Raw genomic sequence first — 23,623 nt, 5'->3', positions numbered from 1 at the left:
TGCCTCTTGTCAGACGGGTGCCCTGGGGCAGCTACTTAACCACTGGGAACCTCACGTAAGGGAAAGACAACCCCTCTCCTGTCAAGTGGAAATTTATATTGGAATAATGCTCTACAAGCTTATAAAAAGCTTTCATGTACACTGCATACATAATTTTATTTGATTCTTTCAGTAGACAAGGTTGTACACAAATTTTACAATTGTACTTGTTTTTTCTTTTTATGGACCTCAGAAATAGGCAGTTGAGTTCATTCTACTCAGTTGATGACTCATCATTCATTACAAGGTTTTCTCAGTGTTTCATTTTATCCTTCTTTAGCCCTGATTTTCATTCCCATTTTCCACCTCATCCTCAGTCCCAATAGTAGGATTATGTTGTAGATCTGCTTGTATCTCAGTACTGTTTTTCAAGATCTCTTCATATTGCTCTCTGTATGTTCATGTCACTGCTTCTGACTGCAGCATAGCATACCAAAGTGTCTACAGCATTTATCTGACCCTTTAGACAATCTCCAAGTTTATCATTCAAACAGCTCTGGTAAGATAAACATATTCATTTGGGTCCCAATATAGTTTCATGCAAGTGTTTCTCTGAGATTGTGCCTAGGATGGGATAGAGCCAGAGAGTCAGCGCCCAATTCCGTTCACAAAGTAACACTAGGTAGCTCCCCAGAACGACTCCTCTACTGTGCCCTCCCACGTTCTTACCAACATTTGGTATTGTTGTCTTCCTAAGTTTTGCCAGAATGATGATAGTGAAATAGTATCTTTTTGTTGTAATTTGTATTTCTCTAGTTACTGGTGAGTTTAAGTATTTCCTTATGTATTTATTGGCAATTCGATCAAAAATTGTTTCCTTTCTATGAAAAACTGGATTTGTTGTTGTTCTTTTGTTGATTTGCACCAGTCCTTTGTACGCCCTCTAGCCCTTAAGTCTTCATGTACATAGTGCAAATGTCTTCTCTCAGTCTCTCATCTGTGAGTTCATTTTCCTGGGGTGCCCTTTGTTGAACAGAGGTCCTCAATTTTAATGCAAAATGTGTCAATGCTCTACTGTATGGTTTGTGTTTTTAAAGTCTTACTTTAAGAAGTACCTTCTTATCCCAAGGTCATTAGATATTCTCCTAAATACTAGCTTTGTAGTTTTAGTCTTTATTTTTAGGTCTGTAATTTGTTTGGATTCTACCTTTGTTTCAAGTGTGATAAGTATCCAACTTTGTTTTTTTCACGTAGCAAGTCTGTTTTCCTAGACCACCATCTAACAACCCATCCTTGACCGATTTATCATATATAAGGTAGTTTCATGTGTATACATATATAAAATATTTATACAGCTTTTGCTGTGTTCAATAAGTTTTGTAATGTTGTGTTTTTATTTTAATTTGTCTCTTAGTATTTTCTAATTTCCTTTGTGGCTTCTTAAATCCATTGGTTGTTTAAAAGTGTGTTGTTTAATTTTCACAATTTTGTGAATTCTCATTCTTTTTTGTTTGTTTGTTTGTTTGTTATTGATTTCTAACTATCCCATTGTGGTCAGAGAATATGCAGGCAAACATTGTTTTATTACGCTTCACAGTGAGATTACAACTCTCTTTGTTATAGTAGCTGCTCTGTCCTGGTGTCTGGGACCAGAATTGCCGTGTCTCAAGAGCATGCCTGCCGTCTGTGTCTATAGCAAACACTCGATATACTAATTATAGATTTGTTTTGCTATTATTTGAAGTAAGGCCCCAAATAATCTTTGATAAGTGATTTGGTCTAGTACAAATTATATTTGAAAGTTTTTTCAATGTATATATATTTTAAATAATTTATGGCTCGCATTTTTATGATGCAGTGTTGACTCTTAGGGAGTCAGTTAGACTAATTAGGGAGAAGAAAGTTAAATATAGATGGTGATTATAACTACATTCTCTTTTCACAGAAATAATCATATGCTTAAAGCCAGAAATATATATGTTCCTAAGCATAATTTATCATTGTTTACAGATTTGTGGGACCCCTGGGTACCATCATCATAAAATGTAAAGATTTTCGAATAATTCAGTTGGATATTCCTGGGATGGAGGAATGTTTAAACATAGCCAGTTCCATTGAGGTAAGTATTTTGGAAGCAAAAATGTGATGGAAATAAATACTAATGAAAAAGAACCTTATATTCTGACTCAGTGTCACTCTTATGTTCCTTTATTAGATATTTGCTCATGTTCTGTGATTCCATTATTGAAGACTGATAGGAAAAGCTTCACCCTCAGTCATGTTACAGGAGTGCAACAAGATTTATTGACATATGGTAGTTTTTAGGTTTACTTATTCTTCCAGGTTTATCCATATTATAGCATGTGACAGAATTTCCTCACCTTTTAAGACTAAATGATATTTCATGTATAAGAAGATGAGCTGAACTGTCTTACATATCTGTCACTTGGAAGGGACACAGTAGTGTGGATTTGGCTGAATTCGCTGCCATGAGAAATGCACATGGCTCTAGGCTGTGAAACTGAAATGTGGCCCTGTTACTTGGGCAGGGGAATGCTACTGACCCAGTCCAGTAAAGCGTGTGGTTGGTTGGTTGTTTTGTTTCTTTTTTCCAGTTTTGGGGCTGCATTTTCACTGACCTGTCTACATTTTTCTTACCCATTTTCTAACTTGTGAAGATAGATGATTGGTGGGTGTTACTGAAGTTGCCCACAGTGAGGCACAGCGGTGAAGAAATAGGGCAAGACTCATCACTCCACTTTCTGATTGCGTTCCTTAGCTCTGTTAGCATCTGACACTACTCAGTTGTTTACTTAGCTGTACATATTACCTAATGTTCTATACAAATCAGCTGATTACATAAATGCCCTTACAGCTGAAAAGAGGTCGTAAACTGTGAGTCATCCTCATAATTTGACATCAGAATGTGAACTCTCTATTGTTTTTACAGTTTAGTAAATACACATAGTGAACTTGGCCTCTAGCCTGTACTGTCTTTCAATTCCTCTTCCCCCAGTACATTTTGACGTAATTTTGGAGTAAAATTTTGGAGTAATAAGTAAAATTCTTTTATAGCATAGTTGGGCTATTGTAATCAAGAGACCATATACCCAAATATATTCTGTTTGCGATAAAATAGATTCCCATTGGAAGGATAATTGGCAAACACCCCGTTTTCTAAATTGTAGCAGGAAGTTTGATGAAGCCTTTTGCTCTGTACTTTCAACTGCCTTTGGGGTTGAAATGTTTGTAGTTCTTTCAGCATTAATGTGTTTAAAGGAAAAGTCCTATCTCTAGGGACATAAAATGTAATCATGACAAGTGTTTATTGTCTGCCAGAGTGGTTGTTGACTTGCATTTAAAATAATAGTTGTAACCAGTCACAATGGGAAACAGTATGGGGGTTCCTCAAGAGATCAAAAATAGAACTACCATATGATCTAGCAATTCCATTTCTGAGTATATATACAGAAAAACCAAAAGCATTATCTTGAACAGATGCCTGCTCTCCTATGTTCATAGTAGCATTATATATTACAAAGAATATCTTAAAAATGGATGGATGGATGGATGGTCGAACAGCTGTGGCCCACATCAGATGTGAACATTGGCCTTTCTGCTTCTGTTTGGTGCGATTGGCAGCCAAAGACCATACAGAAGTAGATAATGGATTAGTGAGCCATGCTTCTCGGTATTTTCTGTTTTATGAGCCTTGGGAGGAAGACTTCATGATTTACATGAAGTAAAGAAGAATAACTTTTGTTGGGAGCCGCCCTGCCTGGTTTCAGGAGCTGTAACCCCCCATGGCTAAAGCTGAATGAGTGACCTTTGGACTGTAAGCCACTAAGGAGACAAAGCTTATCTCCCTGGCAGGAGCACAGCTTCTGCTCCTTTTTTCATAACTGGCCTCCAGTGCTTGATCAGTTAGCCAATGACAGGAAAGATTCACCAAGCGGGGGATCACCTAAGACAGGCATGATCACATGGAGGCCCCAGGGAAGGACTTGCAGGGCTATGGAGAAAGGGGGTGATGGACCCTCACCCCTTTGATAAAGCCTGAGTCCTCATTCTGTCTGTCAGAGGTCTCCTAATCTCTTGGCTGCCGTACTTCCCCTGCCTGACTAAAGCCTGAAATAATGACAGAGGGCAGTGCAGCCCTGTGCTGGAAAGGGCAGGTTCCCCAGGTAAGCAGGCCTGAGAAAGAATATGTAAAATCCTGTGAAACCTGCTTTGTTAAGAATGCTCTCAATTAAATGATGAAGGTCCGAGCAGGAAATGAGTTTGTTTCCCAAAGTTCTGTAGCCCTTTAGCTAACAGACCCTGACTCAGAATAGGCCCTCAGAGTTCTATGTGTGCTATTTGATCCTTACTGCCTGACAATAATTGATGAACTTTACCTGTATTCCTGTGCTAATTAAACCCAATAAAAGCCTGTCGGGGCAAGGGTCAGGGCACTCTCCCCTTGAGGGAGTAGCCGTGCCATCCCTTTTCCTCCACAGGACTCAGTAGTCCGTGTGAATTTGTCTTGTATCTCATCCATGACGCTGCGGGCACTGCGGGCTGGTGTCCACATCAAACTTTGGATGGGGATATTCTTGTTAAACTGCTGAATGACATGTTCATCCTATTTCTTAATAAGTCATGTGCCCATCCTTTTGCATCTGATCTTTCTGTGACCAGGAGGTAGCTACCTGTGAGAGTTTGGGGGTATTAGCATCTTGTTGGGCCTGCTGCTCAGGGATGTGTCTCCATAGTTACTGCAGTTTGAATTACACTAATTGATTTTGGCACCTTCTTGTCTAGCCACAGAAATGCTTTCCATAATTCCCCTGTCTGAAGGATGAAACTGCCACATGATATGTGTCTCTTCCTCCCGTCTAGTTGGGTTTTCTGGTGTTGTCACCCAGAACTTAAGTGCTGTAGATGAGTATAGGCTCACTGTGGGCCCGGCCTGAAAGTGGGTCAGTGTGGCTGGCGTAAAGATAACGCTGCTGCCTGACCAGATGGCATTTCACACTAGGCCGGGGATGAACATGGAGGGAGCGTATGTGTGGAACATGTAGTAGCTAAAATTATTTTAGAGTGTATTATGGGCCAGGCTGTGCTCTAGGCCTGTCACACGCACATGCTCTGAATGCTCCTAACAGCCCTATGAGGTAGGTACTGTTATTTCCCCATTTTTACAGCGGAGGAAACGGAGGCATGGAGTGACTGCATAACTTAATTACTCTTACACTGGGATCTGGAATTTGGTCCAGCAGCCTCATTCCAGTCTGACTCTTTGTCCCCTAAGCTGTATCATCCTATTTTATAGTTACTAACAGATGCTGATTTTATATAACTTACATATGTTTATATGCTTGATAACTAGATTTTGAGCCAAGGCTTTACAGACTAACAAAACTTGTTTGTTATCTGATCCACCCCCCAAATATATGGTCTGTTTTATTAGGCTTCATTAAGTGATTCAAGAAGGAGTTATTTTATTTTTCTCCTAGAGTAGATATGTACATTACTTAATTCTTCTCTTCATTCATCAAATGCTAACTGAGTGTATGTTATATGCCAAAACTTGGTTAGAGGCCAGAAGCATGCAAATGAACTTCAATGTGCTGTAATTGTATCTGGTGATGAGTACAATGTTAGACAAGTATGCCCATCATTGTTAGGTCACATTTTTTAATGCCAATATGGCCATTAGAAAGTGTTCCAAATTATGGTGTAGTCTTTTATTCTTTCTTTATTCCTTTTCATCCCCTAGGCGTTGTCAACCCTGGATTCCATCACTCTGATGTACCCTTTCTTTTACCGACCCTTGTTTGAAGTGATAGAAGATGGCTGGCATTCTTTCCTTCCTGAGCAAGAGTTTGAACTCTACTCTTCAGCTGTGAGTGACTTTTCAGAGAACTATGGGTATCGAGAAATAACCTAACACCTTACTTTACTTGCACAAATAATCACTTTCTTTTGATGAGTAGTAAGGTGCATCTGACTTACTCAGGCTTTTTCTCATAACACTGAACTCAGGGCCCCACCCTGTCCTGTGTTCTCTTCTTAGCAGGGCAGTCAGTTTGTCTTTGATTCTCCTAAAACATGGTACCCATAACATGTAGTCTAGATTGGAACTATTACTAACACTTTATGGCAGCCTAAAGTTGAATTAGGTTTTTGAGAATTAAATTGCTAATGAAATAAACTGAAATGCTGCATCTTTTCACATGTGTTATTAAGGGATCCTCTCTATGTTTTTGTTGTTTTATTTATTTATCATTTTTATTTAGATTACATTCTTTTTTTCCTAGTAGGCATCTCCTTTTTGGTCTGGGTAATTATTGAAGCAATTTATATATTTGAATTTCTGTTATATTTTCTTGCAACTTTTGTAATCCAGATTTAATGAAAACATCTTTAATGCCTTGATTTGAGGTGTTAATTTACTGTTTCTAGATTATAGAAATTTAAGGTAATCAAAGCTTGGTCTCTTCCTTGGTCAAGGTTTAATAATTATATAAGTAATCTTGTACAATAAAGCACGTTCTGGCAAAAGTATCTGCAAGCACAGGAGAAATGACATAATCAAATTTGTGTTATAGAAAATCAGTTCTGATGCAGAATGCCAAGAAACTGCTTAAGAGTCTACTATAATAATATAAAGAAGATGGCTGGATCAATAGCAGAGGGGTTATAGTGCAGGAAGATTCAGGAAGGAGCATTAAAAGGAGCTGGCCACCCTCACTGCATGAGAGAGGCGAAACAGGCAGTGGCATCTGCGACGGTTCTGCTAAGATGGGAAAGACAGAAAGAGAAGTGTGTTTGACAGGGAATAGGTTGAGTTCAGTTTTGGAGATGGAAGATTTGAAGGGCCTGGATGGTATATATCATTGAATATGCATAAGAGGTAGTTTAGAGCTTATTTGAGAGATCTGTGTGAAAAATGAAAAATTGAGAGTAATCAACATATATTCTGTGAAAACCATAGGGAGAAGTCAAGATTGATTAGGCAATGCATCTAAAGTGATAAAGAGGCAAAGGATTGAACCATTTAATGGGGGAATGGAGGAAAAAGTCAAGGGAAGAACGAGTTTCAGGGAGGAGGGGATGAACAGTGTGGAAGCCTTCTTCTTCATTGTTTGTCTGTCTTCTGGGCTAGACTACAAGCTGATCAAATATAAACTTAAAAGGCAATTTTGAAAATAAATAAAATATTTAGGAATAAATATAACAAAAGAAGTACAGATCTATACACTGAAAACAAAAAAACATTGCTGAGAGAAGTTAAAGGAGATCTAAATAAATGGGGAGATATACCATGTTCATGGACTGGAAGACACTGTGGTTAAGATTAGTAGTGGGCCGACTTGTGTAAAGGAGCAGATAGTAACCATTTTAGGTTTCGTGGGTCATGCATTCCCTGCTACAACTTCTATACTCTACTGTTACAGCATGAAAACGGCAATGATAATACACTAATGAGTGAGCGGTGCTATGTGGAGCTGGACTTGACTTGAGGACTACAGTTTACCAACTCTACTAGGATAGCTATTTTCTCCAAAAATAGTTATCCTATGGATTTATGGATTCAGTGAAATTCTTTTCAGTATTCCAATAGAGGCTTCTATAGAAATTTTAGGATAGGATTATCCTAAAATTTATGTGGAAATGCAAAATTACCAGAATAGACAAAACAACTTGAAAAAATAGTTAAAGGATTTATATTTACTTAATTTCCAAATTTACTATAAAGCTAAAGTAATCAAGAGAGTGTGGTATTGGCATAACAACAGATATATAGATCAGTGGAATAAAATAGAGGGTCCATGAAAAAATACAGTAAAAAATAAAGATAATATGGGAAAAAATAAAATAGAGTGTCCAGAAATAATCTCTCTTATTTGCAGTCAATTAACTTTTGCCAAAGGTGCCTAGACAATTCAATGGGGGAAAGGATAGCTTTTTCAGCTAATGGCATTGGACTAATTGGATACAAAAATAAAAGATGAACCTAGACCTTTACACCATCCATAAAAATTAACTCTAAAGGTATTATACACCAAAACATAAAAGTTAAAACCATAACACTTTTTGAAGAAAACCCAGGAGAAAATCTTTATGACCTTTGATTATACAGTGATTTCTTAGATATGACACCAAATATGACTGAAAGCAGATTAGTGATTTCCTAGTGTTGGATGTGAAGGGGACAATATGGACTGCAAAAATATACAAGGGTTTTTTGTGTGAGCTGATTAAAATGTTTGTTATCTTGATTGTGATGGTGGTTTCACAGAGACATACAACTATCAAGACTCAAGAAATTGTGCACTCTGAATGGATCTATTTTTTAATAAAGAAACAAAATCACAATAAAGTTGATTAAAAAGAAAAGAAAACTTAATGTAAAGGTTAAATCACTGATTAGAAACAACTAAAGAGAGAATTAGTGATCTGTAATACATATAAAGTAATTAGAATACAGAACAGAGAAACAAGAAAGATGAAAAAGTGACAGAGAAGTTAGATACTTTCGTGAATGATAAAGGGAGAAGAGTCAATACTTAGTAAATGGGAATTCAAGAAGAAGATAATAGAGAAAGTGGAAGAAAGACAATATACAAATAGATAATGGTTGAGAATTTTCTAGAGTTGATGAAAGTCACAAACAGTTGGATTAAGGTACCCTAGGAAATACCATGAAAGATAATCAGAAAGTAATCTTGACTTAGATGAGTTGAGTCTAACTATCAAACAGTAAGACAAAGAGAACATCAAAATTAGCCAGAAAGAGGACAAATTATATACATAGTATAACAAAATTGGAAGAAAAAGAAATAACTTGATAAAATTAAACATTTATTCATGATGACAACTCTTAGCAGTACTGGATTTGAAAGGAATTTGTTTACTCTGAAAAAGGGTAACTACCCAAACCAAAAACATACAAAAAGCAAATCTTTTATCATTCCCTTCGAATTAAAGAGTGAGACAAGGCTGTCCTTCCAGCACTACTCATGGCCAGCTCAGTGGGTGAAGAAGGAAAAATAAAAGGTATAAGGATTGAAATGAAAGTAGCAAAATTGCTATTCTGTGTCGATTAGTACTTGTCTACCTAAGAAACGAAAAGAATCTTGAGATTATAGGCATTTGTCTATACCCAACACAATTTTGAAAACATAAATGAAATAAAACTGTAAGGGTTTTAGACCTTTATTGAGAGATATATGAAGCTTTATTGAAAAAATTAAGAAAGTTTTATTTTTTTATTTTATTTTTTAAATTTTATTTAATTTTAGAGAGAGGGGTAGGGAGGGACAAAGAGGGAGAGAAACACGTGCGAAAGAAACATCAATGATTGCCTCTCACACGCCCCCCAACTGAGGACCTGGCCCACAACCCAGGCATGTGCCCTGACTGGGAATTGAACCTATGACCTTCTGGTTCACAGGACAGTGTTCAATCCACTCAGCCACACCAGCCAGGGCAAAAAAAATTTTAAAGTTTAAAAAATCAGGGGACACCATGCTCAAGGACAGGAAACTGAATATTAAAAAGATGTAACTATCTTCACATCCATCTGTAAAGTCCACACAATCTGGTTAAAACCGCAGTGAGGTTCTACATGGAATGTGATAAAGGTTACATGACAGAGCAAAGGACCACGAGAAGCCAAGTTACTTTTGAAGAACAGAAAGCAGGGAGGAGGAGACTTAGCCTGCTAACTATCAAGCTTGTTCTAAAAGCTGTGGGACTCACTACAAATAGACCAGTGGGACACACTAGAGAGGCCTATATGTAAGGAAGCTTAATATATGACAGAAGTGGCATTGCTGGTCAGTGGAGAATCGTATCATTCTACCGAGTAGGAAATCAATAAGTAATACCTAATAGTGAAAAATCAGGAAGTGACAGTATAGTCCTGTTTACTTAGAAATTCAGAGGTAAATACATGCCCCCCATACACACAAGCTAAAAGAATTGAAAATTACTGTCTCTGGGGAAAGGGAATTAGGAGATGGGTAAGCAGAGAACAAGGAATTTTTTCCTTTTTCTATATCATGCATCTTTTAAAAACTGTCTTTTTAAACTTGGCAATATGAATAACTTTCAAAAGTGAAAAATGTAATTAAAAATATGATACTGTAGTCTTTCTGGTGTGGCTCAGTTGGTTGGAGCATCGTCCGGTAAACCAAAAGGTCATAGGTTTGATGCCTAGGTTGCAGGTTCAGTACCGGTCAGGGCAAACAAGAGGCAACCAATCGATGTTTCTCTCCTTCTCTGTCTTGCTTTCTTCCCCTCTCTAAAATCAATGAGTATTTTTTTTAAAATACATTATATTTTAATATATTAAGTAAAATAATGTTTGTGTTCTGTAAATTTCATAATAATATATTATGTAAAATATATAGTATATATTATATAGTACATAATATGTTGTGTGTAGTATATATAATACATGTAATATGTCCATATATTACATGTATAATATACATTATATTGCACACTATATAATAAAATGTATTTATGTATTTATGTAATATATATTTATATATGCATGATATTGTATCTTGGTAACAGTGTTTAAAAAATACTCTTGTCCTGTAGTACAGCTAACAACCGGTTTTGTCCTACTGGTACTACAACCTATGGCCAGTATGTTAGGTCAACTCCGATTTACAGGAACATTGAAATTTACATATAAACCTGGCTGGTGTAGCTCAGTGGATTGAGCGGGGGCCTGCGAACCAGACGACCGCGGTTCGATTCCCAGTCAGGGCACATGCCTGGGTTGCAGGCCAGTTCCCAGCAGGGGACTCACAAGAAGCAACCATACATTGATATTTCTCTCCTTCTCTCCTTCCTTTCCCCTCTAAAGATAAATAAATAAAATCTTTAAAAAAAAATGAAATTTACATATACATAATTTTATTTACTTCTTTAAAAAGCTTTTTTCAGTCTTCAAGTAGTTTTCATTTTTGATGTTTGAAATAAGTTGTCATTTGATAGTTTTATATTGTATACTTTTTCACTAACTCCTAAATATAACCTTTCTTAGTGATGTCATTATTCTTTTAAGAAAGATGTTGCCAATGTTTCTACATTTTTCTCCTTTTTTAAATAAGGGAAAGGAATGAGGGATGTGAAGTAAGTGGTACCTCTACTCTCGTCTGTTCTGGCTCAGTATTATGTGAAGTATTACAGTCTTTCTGTTACTGTACTTTAAGAGTCCTGTTAAAAAAGTAAGTGGTCCCCAGAGAAGGATGAATAAGATGATGTTGGCCCTGATAGTTGGATGTATGTAATGTATTTAATTTGGAGAACAGAAGACTGAGTGAGAAACAGCTCTCTTGCACACATTTGATGGGATGCCATGCGAAATAAGGAACCTGTACTGAAATCATGGTAAAAACCAATAGAGGAAATTATAGAGCAACACATTTTGCTAAATATGAGGAAGAACTTCTAGGAACTGGAGATACCTAGCATTGCAGGAAGCCGACCCTGCAGAATGGAGCACCTTTTCTCTGGAAGTTTTACGTATGGGACAGGTGTCCTATTAAATTCTTGAGATGGCTTCTTCATTATGTGAAAATTGATCTCTAGGGTCCTTTAAAATTTTTTGGATAATTTTGTGACATTGAGATACTTGCTTAGCTTTGAAGTAATTTGTGTTTTTTCAGACCGGTGAATGGAGGTTAAGCTATGTCAATAAGGAATTTGGAGTCTGCCCCTCTTACCCGCCAATTGTCATAGTGCCCAAATCCATCGATGATGAAGCTCTTCGGAAAGTAGCTACATTTCGCCATGGAGGACGCTTTCCAGTACTCAGCTATTACCATAAAAAAAATGGAATGGTGAGTATACAGTACTGCTCCTTTCTACTGAAAGACTTGGTTTGAGGATTTTCTCTTAGAAACGTTTCTCTTTCTGTGTACCTGTCCATTAAAGTGGTTAGTCTCTCCTGCTATCTTTCTTCATTTAAACTTTAGGGAATCAGGAGCACAGCGTTTTCTGTGTTCAGTATGTGACTTTAATTCTTTCCATGATACTGCTCAGCCTTGGAAAAGCCCAGAGAGGTTCAGCTTTAGGACCCAGTACGAAGGGAACTAATGTTCATGTGCCACTTAAAATAACATTCAGGCAGAGAATACATTTTTCTGACCAAAATAATGATAAGATACGTTGTTAAAATTATTAAAAATTTTCCTATGAAAGGTAAATTGAACAGATGTTTTTATATTCAAAAGGGAGAAGAGAGACACCTGTCGTTACTCACGACCTAAGTAAACACAGGGGTTAGGGATTGAATAGGCAAATGCTCGCTGTGTATGTGCTTCCCAGATGTTTTCTAAATCCGGTTCTCTCCCCTTATTTTCTCCCATTCAGTAAACTCTACTTCATTTTGAGACCAACAGTAAATTAGAGGATAAATTATAGCCGTCTTCAATTTCTTCCCTGTAGTATTAAGTCAAACATGGATATTTAGCATAAAAAGATTTCTAAAAATCTTGTACTTTGGCATCAGGCCACTTGTTTCCTGGCTCAGCTGTATATCTATTTTAACTAGAGTTCATCATAAAATATGTTAGTAATTGATGTTAAATATGCTCATGCATTGTGTCCATTTACATGGTAAGTGCCATCTGAGAGTTAGCTGTTGTCATCCTCTGGATGATCTTTGCTGATCATGTTAAATTTCAAGGTAATTAAGATCACAGAATATACTATGGAGTTCAGTTGAAATAATTCTAAGCTGGAGAACCTTATATTAAGTGAAATAAGCCAGTCAGAGAAAGACAAATACCCTTTGATTTCACTCATATGTGGAATCTAATGAACACACTGACCTAACAAGGAAAATGGGGACACACTCATAGGTGGAGAGCAGGAGGACATCTAGTGGGAGATAGTTAGGGGCGAAGGGATTGAGCAGAAAGGAAAAAGGACTCGTGGACGTGGACAACAGTGTGATGATCACTGCAGGGAGGGTTATAAGGGAACTAAGAGGTAATGTAAAAGAAATACAATAAGGAAATATTATAAATAAAACCTCTAAGCCATTCACCAGGGAAGAGATCAGTATAATAGTTATTGATTTCTTGAGCAAAGTTTCAAAAGAAAACCTTTCAAAATGTATACTTGGTAGTATTTGGAAACAAGTAGTTAAGAATTAAAATACTGAAAAGGATGAAAGAGGGTCACTGGAGAATAATTAATAACAAGCAGCTTTCAAGATATTGAAATGATTCCCAGTGGTGGAGCTTTATCCAGCAGAGCTTTTGTCACAGATGAGAATAATTCTACCAACACATGATCTGCTTGGGGAGGAAAGGTGGCCAATCTCTCAAAGGAGAAGGGCCTTGAGCCCATTCCTCAATGGGCTTTTATGAGGTTTAATTTGCACAGGAATACAGGGCATAAAGCTCATCAATCATTGTCAGGCAGTAATGATCAAAAATAGATAACATTCAAAGAACTACGAGGGCTTATCAGAGCCAGGGTCACATAGCCAAAGTCCATGAAACTTTGGGGAACAAACTCATTTCATGCTTGGACCTTTATCATTTAAATTGAGGCCATTCTTAACAAAGCAGGTTTCACAGCACTTTATGCATTCTTTGTTAGGCCTGATTGCCCCAGGGAACTGCCCTTTCCAGCACAGGGCTACACCCACCTCCGGCATTGTTTTAGGCTTAAGTCAGGTGGGGGATGCAGCCAAGAGATTAGGAGACTTTACAGATACAATGAGGACTCAGGCTTTGTCAAAGCCAAGGGGTGAGGGTCCATCACCCCCTTTTCATATAGTCTCTTCCTAATGAATTGTAGTATCTGATCTTAAAGAGGAACTATGATTTATTATGTAAAAGTATTTTGAGATAGTGAGAAGAAAAGTCATTTGAAAGTGCAAGGCTTATTTTTGTTTTATAATTATTAACTTTATCAATACACAGAAATGTGTCCTTGGTTTAGGATCGCTCCATCTCCAAAGTGTCACACCTTTGTTTTTGAAATACTCTTAATCTAGCTAATTCACTTCTGTTTTCAAAAACTTAAAAACAGCTACTATGAAGTTTTAAACTGTATTGTGATTCTAGGTAATTATGCGAAGTGGTCAGCCACTGACTGGCACAAATGGTAGACGGTGCAAAGAAGATGAGAAGCTGATAAATGCTACCCTCAGGGCGGGAAAGCGAGGCTACATCATCGATACCCGATCTCTAAACGTAGCTCAGCAAGCTAGAGCCAAAGGAGGCGGTTTTGAACAAGAAGCTCATTATCCCCAGTGGAGGCGGATTCATAAGTCAATTGAGAGGTAAAAGATTCTGGAAACAGTGATGGACTTTATTTGAAGCTAATTAGAGTGGGCAGAGTATTAGCTATTTAGAAATTACAAATCGACCTTAACTTAGAGTCCAAAATTGACTGGCTATCCTGTCATTTGGTTTTAAGACCAGAAAACTTACCTTGGATGCCCACAGGTGAATTTTAGTCAAATAGCACGATTTCTCTAAGTCAGCTCTGAAATTTTATCACCACAAGATCTGTTCCTCTACTTGTAGATCAGTGGCCACCAAGCCTAAACAGATATGCTGCACATAACTATATTTTCCTGAGTCAAAAGACTTTAGACATTTTACTTCCCTCAGACCCACCTATTCTCACACCCTGTTTCCTCCACCTAGATCATCTCCTGTGTATGCTTGCAGTTACTGGTTTGTAAGTGCTTCTGGGTAGATGGGTGGGAATCAGAGCTAATAAAACAATGGGATCTGGCGCTGGCTGCTGTGGCTTAGTGGATTGGCTTGTGGCTTAGTGCATCTTACCAGCCTGCAAACTCAAAGGTCTCCAGTTTGATTGCTAGTCAGGGCACATGCCTGGGTTACAGGCAAGTCCCCAGTCGGGGGCCTATGAGAGGCAACCCATCAATGTATCTCTTACACACTGATGTTTCTCTCCCTCTCATTCTCCCTCCCTTCCCTTCTCTCTAAAAGTAAATAAATAAAATCTTTAAAAACAAAACAAAACAGAAAAAGAGTGGGATCTGAGCTGCCTGTGGGCACCCTCCTGGCAGTACAAGGTGGATCCGTGGGAGGAGGATGGCAGATGTCAGCGATGCTCTCTCTGACTTGCCACAAAAGGCAGTGCTCCAGCCCTCCCCCCAAGCAAATAATTCAGCTCTTTGCCCAGGGTTTAATCTGTTCAGATGAGGAACAGGTTACTAGGCATTACTGGCATTTTAAACGTCTTTGCAATCATGTTTAAATATTAATCTTTCAATATTTAATCATCAAGTTTTTATACAGCAAGGCAAATATTTTTATAGTATTTTGAGCTACTTTTGTTCTTGGATTTATTGGAGGCTGAGGTTTTGGTTCAGTTCCTTCCTTCATTGTTTTGTTGTTGTTTTTCTTCTCCTTGTGTTTGAAAGGTATCACATTCTTCAGGAGAGTTTAATCAAACTTGTAGAAGCTTGTAACGACCAAACACATAACATGGATCGATGGCTCAGTAAATTGGAGTCTTCAAACTGGCTGACTCACATCAAAGAGATTCTGACAACGGCCTGTCTAGCGGCTCAGTGTATTGACAGGTAGAGTACCTTTCAGTGTTCCGGAGTGGGACGTGCATTGCTAATTAAACTCCGCTTTTATCCCGATGCAGGTTTATATATTAGTGTATATCTGAGATATTGCAGGTTTGGTTCCAGACCACTGCAATCAAGCGAGTACCTCAGTAAAGCACTTCACATGAATTTTTTGATTTACCAATGCATTTAAAAGTTATGTTTACCTATACTGTAGTCTGTTAACTGTGTAATAGCATTCTTTCTTTAAAACAATATATATACCTTAATTTTAAAATACTTTGTTTAAAAAAACACGCTAACCATCATCAGAGCCTTCAGCAAGCTGTAATCTTTGCTGTTAGAGGGTCTTACCTTCAGTTTGTGAAAAATGCAATGTGTGCCAAGTGCAATGAAGTGAAGCTCAATAAAACAGTTATACCTGTATGCTAAAGTTTGTGCCTATTCTACATCTTATGTTCAGATCATTGCATAAATTACTATGTAAGCTAGTCAATGACATTCATTTATCAATGATATATGTGCAGAGTTTGGCATTTAAATGAATTAGTTTGTTGAATGAATTGTGAACCATGTACATATACGTCTTTGATGACACAAGTTTTTTAAGTACCAAAATCCTACTTTTTTATACAATCTTTAAATTACTAATCTACCAGTTTTCCTTTTCTCGAACTATGAGAAAGAAAAGTCTTCTTGTATCTTCTCAGAGGGCCAAACCTGCTTTCCTACATTTGAAATATCAGTGAATGGAAGTGTGTAACTTTGTGGCCCAGTAAAATGATCCTCTCTAATCTCCCAGATAGCTTATTACGGACTATTTGATGTGTGCCAATATAACAAGGTCTCTGGTGAAGAAAGCCTGACAGTAGTGATATAAAGTGTGTGCAGTGGTCTTACTTAGCCAGGCAGTAGAAGGTTGCTAATTCCTGAGCCTTGAGGCGGAAGACTTGAACAGAGACGGAGGACGGGTGTGGGGCCTTGCAGAAGTTCGGCATGCCCTTTGTAAGAAGAGAGTCCCACTGAAACGATAGGTAGGTTTACGTTGTGCCACCACGTAGTTGGATGGTGCTTTTCTTCGAGAACTTGATTTGTTTTATTGACGCTTCCAAACTAGGGGACTACATATGTAAGTTTCTAATGGGTAGTGAGAAACTGTTCGTGGATTGCTTAAAATCATGAGGTGGGTCTGTGGCAGAACCCAAGGTGTCAGGATTCCTAGGCTGTCACTGGTCTTTATTTTAGATGAAGCTCATTTATCTAATAAAATATGGGAGTTAAAGACTAAGATTATATGGCAAAGAAATGAATAATACAGAATGATGAGATAATAATAGTAAGGGTTTTGTTTGTTTTTTAACCTAAGTTTAAAAGATTTCCCTTTACGTGATAAGTACAGAGGCTCCTGTTTTGTGAAACATGAATTGTGATAGACGTTTATCGCCATGTTGTCCGAGTCTTCGGCTGCAGGTGTAGGCCGGCCTGCGTGCAGAACGTATTTGTTATCTCCACCTTCGTGTAGTTGGAGCTGGCCACCTTAAACACACAGGAGCTTCCACACTCTTTGGAGAGGTGAAGGTTTTGGTTATTTTCCAATATTTGGTTTTCCTTTTCTGATATATATATATATATATATATATATATATTACTTATCCCTCCATAAAAATCTGCCCTTATAATTAGTTGCTAAAAATGTAAAAGTCAACCTTAAATTGAATTAAATTTAGAATATAACTAAGATATATTCTGAATATAATATTCTAACTAAGATATATATACCTAATATAACACAGATAACTAAGATATATATTCAATATATATCAGAAGCCTTAAATTATTTGCTCATACCTTTCCAGCCTACTCATTAGATTGCATGCTAAGAATGAGGTTATTAACGCAACCATAAGTTTACATCAGGGACTTAGTTTTAAATTAAGAACTCAAACAATTCAGCAACAGACAAAAAGCTAAGTACATCATCTACAGTGTCACAAAAATTGGCAATAACCTTAATGTTCAACCATAGGACTAAGTAAATTGTAGTTAATCACTTAACAGAATATTTAATAACCATAAATACAATACTTCTAAAGATGGCATAGGAAAATGGGAAAGTGTGTATAATAAAAGTGGGAATAATAAGAAATTACCTTTTCTTAATAGCTATATAAAGTATATATGTACACAGGAAGATAATTAACAGTAATAACCAAACATGAAACTTTTATGAGAAAGTGGTGAGCTTATTTTCTTTTGTTTTTCCAATGTTTTTCTCATTGTCATTTCAACACAAGAGGTGGCAGGAGGTGGCGGGAGGATGTAGTTCATTGAGTTTTTGGTTCTCCCTCCCATTGTCTGTAGAGTAATGGGGTCCCAGATACCTCCCAAGTGTCATGGTATTATTGCCACAGACTTTCTAGATTAAGGGTTTTTTATGTTTTAAAAAACTTTTTCTTCCTGTTTCATGTTTCTCAAAGTATGGTTCAAGACTTGTTTCCCCCATCCGTTCCAGTTTATGCAGGCGTCCTTACAGTCCGCTAGCTGATGATGTAAGGTAGAATTAAGGTCAGAGGGATACAGAAAAATAATTTTAAGTGTTTGTTTCTAAGTTTGATGAGAAAGCCTTTACAAAAAAATCCAAGAGGGTAATGTGTTATTATTGTCATTAAATAAACCACAGAAAGTGTGGATCCCTGTTTGGCTTTAGCAAAGCTGCAGTTAGAGACTTGACTTATTGGTTTCTTTTTTTTGTTTCTTTCCCCCTCTCTCTTTTTTATGCTTGTTTATCCTATTACAGTTGTCCCAATTTTTCCCCTTTTGCCCCGCTCTGCCCAGCCCACCCCCCACTCCCGCAGTCAATCCCCACACTGTTGTCCATGTCCACAGGTCATTCATACAGGTTCTTTGGCTACTCCCCTCCCCTTCTTTCCACCATCCCCTCCTCCCCTCCTCTGGTAGCTCAGTGTATTCCATGTTTCCGTGTCTCTGGTTCTGTTATGCTTGTTATTTTATTTTGTTCATTAGATTCCTCTTATAAGTGAGATTATTTGTTATTTGTTTTTCACTGCCTCAATTATCTCACTTAACATAATACTCTCCAGTTCCATCCATGTTATTCCGAAGGGTAGGAATTCCTTCTTCCTTTATGGTACATAGTAGTCCACTGTGTAAATGTACTACAGTTTTTTAATCCATTCATATACTGATAGGCACTTAGGCTGTTTCCAGCACTTGGCTATTGTAAATAATGCTGCTATGAACATTGGGGTGCATAATTTCTTTTGAATTGGTGTCTCAGGATTCTTAGGGTATATTCTCAGCAATGGAATCACTGGGTCAAAAACAGTTCCATTTTTAGATTTTGGGGGAAATTCCATACTTTTACAGTGCTGTACCATTGCGCATTACCACCAACAGTGCACTAGGGTTCCCATTTCTCCACATCCTCACCAGCACTTGTTGTTTATTGATTTGTTAATGATAGCCATTCAGACAAGTGTGAGGTGATATCTCATTGTGGTTTTATTTTGCATCTCTGATGGCTAGTGATGTTGAGCATTTTTTCATATGTCTATGGGCCATCTGTATGTCCATCTGTGTGTCTATTCAGGTCCTTTGCCCATTTTTTTAAAAAGATTTTATTTATTTATTTTTAGAGAGATGGGAAGGGAGGGAGAGAGGGAGAGAAACATCGATGTGTGAGAGATACATTGACCAGTTGCCTCTCACACATCCCCAACCAGGAACCTGGCCTGCAACCCAGGCATGTGCCCTGACTGGGAATTGAATCAGCAACCCTTTGATTCACAGGCTGGTGCTCAATCCACTGAGCACACCAGCCAGGGCACTTTGCCCATTTTTAAATTGGATTGTTTGTCTTCCTGGTATTGAGTCATATCAGTTCTTTATCTATTTCGAAGAAAGCCTTTTAATCAACTATTAAAGCAGAAAAGGTAAGTGCCTACTGTATGTAATAAAGACTGCTTTTTGTTCTTGTAAAGGGAGAAAAATTTTAGCTAAAAGGTTCTTTGAAATTTGTTATAATGTAAAGAGATTCTTGCCATGGGCAGTTTGGGGCTCAGTATAATTTAATATTTTTTCCCAAAGGATACTCTTTTCAATATGCCGTATTTAGACTCTAAACTCTGTAGGACAGAGCAGAATACGTAAGACTTCGTGCCAATGAATGTTTAGTATGAGCAGACTCAGTAGACCGTGTCGAGAGTATCCCATTTGTACTGTGAATTTACCCCGTCAGGGAAGGGGCATCCGTACTGATTCATGGAACAGAAGGAACTGACTCCACACTCCAGGTCGCCTCCCTGGCCCAGATCATCTTGGAACCAAGGAGCAGGACCATCCGCGGCTTCGAGGCCCTGATAGAAAGGGAGTGGCTGCAGGTGAGGAGAGCAGCTCTGTGTGCCCAGGGGCCGCTGAGCACTGGCGTTGTGGTCTTGGTTTGTGGAGGTGGACATAGTATATGAGATTTTGATTAATTAAAATGCTTAAATTGTATGTTTCATTTTCTACAAGACAACGAGTTTATCTTCCTCTCAATAAATGGTTGTAATATTGAACTGCCTATCAATTTCTGTATGTGTCTTTGCTTATATTGCTCATTTGGCACTTCATTCCCTTAAACTCTTATTAGTTGTACTTCGTTACCCACAGGGGAAATACAAAGAATATAAAACGTAGTGTTGTCTTCCAGAGCTTAGTCTTGTTAGAGATAAGAGGCATAAACAAGGGAGAAGGAGTAGGGATCTGTAATTATAAGGTGTGTGCTTTTGGACTTTCTGCCTTTTGCTGTAGTCTGGCTCCAGCCTGTCTTCTTCCCCAGGCAAGTGTAATTCTTCTCATCCTTGAAGATGTAGTTAAATGTCTCTGCTTTCCCGGAGCCTTGGGAACCTTAACCTCCTTCACAAATAGAATTGGTCCACTTTCTTTGTGGACCAAGTTGTGCCTTGTTTCCTGAACTAGACCAAAATAAAGTGAGTTCTTTGAAGTCAGGGGACCTTGCCCAATTAATCTGTTTACCCTTAGGGCACAGCACTGTGGCCACTTAAGGCTGAATGACAACCACAAGATCTCATAACATAGACTGAAATCCCCCGTGTCAGAGATTAATTTGTGAATGCATATATTGTGTAACTTATAAACAGTTGTTAAAAATAAATGTTTAGATATATCTTGGAAGTGAAAGTATCTCTGAAGAAACTAATTCCTGGCCCTTCTAGTTACATTTGGATTTACTGTGTGTTAGTGCTTTGTGTAGCATGTCTACCCTGCCTGACCATTGACCTTCATCTCGTTAAGTCAGACCGTCCAAAATAATGGTGGAAGTCTGTTCAGCAACGTTTCTTACAAAATAAAACAAACAAATGAGTATGATGTACTTATGTTATCATTTTAATGGCATCAAAATCTCATTAGCCACTGGAAAATGGTCACGCACGGCATTATCTTTGTCATGCAGAAGGACCCAAAAGTAAAGCAGGTCTGTGAAATACCTAAAGTGGTGTGATTTCAGTTAAGGTCAGTACTCAGGTTCTGGCTAGGCCAGAGTCGAATGATTCCTACATTTCCTTTGGTCAGTAGATGGCAGGCTCTTCCATTTCTTTTGGGGAGAAGAGGGAAACTAAGGAGCGCTTTATCTCTAATAAAAGGGTATTTATAAAGATCGACAGTTACTTCTTTCCCACATGCAACTAAAGACAGTATCAGGGGTGCCCTTCCAAAGTTTTTCTGGGAGAGCCCCCATATCTGTCTGCATTTAGTGGTGAGGCTCCTGTAGCTTACAGCAGTCTACAATGCTTTGGGTAGGTAGAAGGTGAGGGCCATCCTTCGTTTTGTACCTGAAGAGCTTATGTTCTTTGACTTCACTCCAAATTACGCAGACCTAGAAAAATGTTTATCATCACTGAAGTTCATCATTCTTCCATTTGCCACTCCAAGGACACTTGCGGTTCTTATGGCTGTGTCTTCACTGCACAGCCTTGCTAACTATTTGGAAATTACTTTAAACCAAGAAATCATTAATCTAAAGAGCAGTCACCAAAATTATCCTATGTTCCATTTGACAAAAGTTTCACTGCACTTAACGTGAAATAATGTTAATGGGATGTGGGATCTCACTAGGAAATGACTGTCACATTTTCATCTTTTCTCGTAGGCTGGTCACCCGTTTCAACAGCGCTGCACACAGTCAGCCTATTGTAATAGTAAGCAGAAGTGGGAGTCGCCTGTATTTCTTCTCTTCTTGGATTGTGTGTGGCAGATATTTCGTCAGTTCCCTTGTTCTTTTGAATTTAATGAGAATTTCCTCATCATGCTCTTTGAGCACGCTTATGCCTCACAATTTGGAACATTTCTGGGCAACAATGAAAGTGAAAGGTGGGTACACTGCTCCCATAGCAGCCATTGCATTGTGAGGTTTTTGGCCACTTCCTACAAGGGACCACGATTTGGTTCCACATTAATGTTGCTTAGAAGATGGTGGAGATTACATTTAGTATATAAATCACATGAAGTGTATTCTTATTTTGAGCCTATGACATGCTAAGTGAAAGCCTATCCTAAGACTTCATTTTGTTAGATTAAAATGAGTCCGAATACCAATTAAAATTTTTAAATAAACTGGGCAACCATTTTAAATTATAGTTTCCTTACATAGGACCATTGTGTCTTATATCTGCAAGAAACCCTAACATGTAACCTAACCGCACCCTCCGTCCAGTTTTATAGAATTGGGAAGGCAGCATGTAGATAAGTTAAATGACTTGTCCAGGGGCACAGCCAGCTGGTCGCCAAAAGTAGGGCTATAGCACAGGTCTTCCTACTCCTGCTCTAGCCTTTGTCTGTTAAGCAATGTGTCTAACTTTAACTTGGCATCTAAATAATATATTTGACTGTGGGTTCTTTTTGGTGTTGTACCTGTTAATATACCCGAGACCTACATTCAACAAAGGGGTTACAAATAGATTTTATCTCACATTCTGATTGCCATTTGGTAGAGCCTACCAATAGTGTAGACTGGGAAGAATTCTGAAGCTATGTGGGTGGGCTCAGCCTGAAAAAGTTCAGGGATTGGCTAGCCACGGGCTCGGGGGCAGGGGGCCGGAGGGAGCGGAAGGACGAGGGTTTCCCTGTCCTCGCCATGCCTGGTTCCTCGGGACACAGGATGAAGCTTGCTGTCCTAGCAATTAAATGCTACTGCCACGTGTGTTCTGTGATTGTGTGGATTCTCTTTATTACTGGCATAATTATATTCACATAGTTAACTTTCATGAAGCTTATAAGTAAAAGTAGTTTCAGGGACAAAACCAATTTTATAGTAAAACTTCAGCTTGAACAGAATCCTGTGAAAATGTAGTGTATTATGTTTTGGGTTAATGTAAGGTTTACCATAAATTACCTTTCAATTCTTGTTAAAACTTTTATGTTTTTCTAAAATGTGCCAGTTTACTTTCTATCCCAAACAGTTTATTCCATGACAGAGAGTGTTACAGAATTTCAGGATTATTAAGACTGTTCACTGAATATGAACATAGATTAAATCTGTATTTATAGCAAGATACATATTTATTTTTAATCTGTTTAATTATTTTAAATTAAAATACAATCTCAGATATGGTAAAGCCTTTATATATGGGTTAATGTTAACACTGAACCTGACATGATCAGATTCTGGTTTTTTCCTTCTTGTTGTAAAACTGTCTCCTTTTCGTTGTTATTGACAGTTATAATGCCGAATTTTCTGACATGTTTTTGTTTTACAACATTTTATTCTGCTAATAAAAGCCTTGTATTCTGCCTTCTGACATACAGAGAGAAGTGTCCTATTGAGAGGAATATTTGATAGTGATTGTCATAAATTAACTGCTCTAAAGGCAATTTTTTCTCCTTGATCAGATGTAAGTTGAAGCTACAGCAGAAAACGATGTCTCTGTGGTCTTGGGTCAATCGCCCCAGTGAACTGAGTAAATTCACCAATCCTCTCTTTGAAGCCAACAATCTTGTCATCTGGCCTTCGGTTGCGCCACAGAGTCTTCAGCTCTGGGAAGG

General features: G+C 38.0%; 1 protein-coding gene across 1 annotated transcript in view; it reads left to right on the top strand.

The window, feature by feature from the left end:
• MTMR9 (myotubularin related protein 9) overlaps positions 1-23,623 on the top strand; it is a 34,538-nt gene that overhangs the window by 3,184 nt on the left and 7,731 nt on the right. Inside the window, exons 2-9 of the mRNA XM_037042173.1 lie at positions 1,990-2,098; positions 5,741-5,866; positions 11,655-11,828; positions 14,070-14,287; positions 15,404-15,565; positions 19,818-19,959; positions 21,732-21,952; positions 23,471-23,622. Coding sequence (XP_036898068.1) covers positions 1,990-2,098; positions 5,741-5,866; positions 11,655-11,828; positions 14,070-14,287; positions 15,404-15,565; positions 19,818-19,959; positions 21,732-21,952; positions 23,471-23,622 — 1,304 coding nt within the window. The remainder of the gene's footprint in view (positions 1-1,989; positions 2,099-5,740; positions 5,867-11,654; positions 11,829-14,069; positions 14,288-15,403; positions 15,566-19,817; positions 19,960-21,731; positions 21,953-23,470; position 23,623) is intronic.

This window comes from Sturnira hondurensis, unplaced genomic scaffold, assembly GCF_014824575.4.
Source record: "Sturnira hondurensis isolate 20B ecotype Veracruz unplaced genomic scaffold, ASM1482457v3 Scaffold0003693, whole genome shotgun sequence".
Taxonomy (NCBI): Eukaryota; Metazoa; Chordata; class Mammalia; order Chiroptera; family Phyllostomidae; genus Sturnira; species Sturnira hondurensis.
The sequence above is the reverse complement of the archived record's forward strand: the minus strand, read 5'-3'. Positions and strand labels throughout refer to the sequence as shown.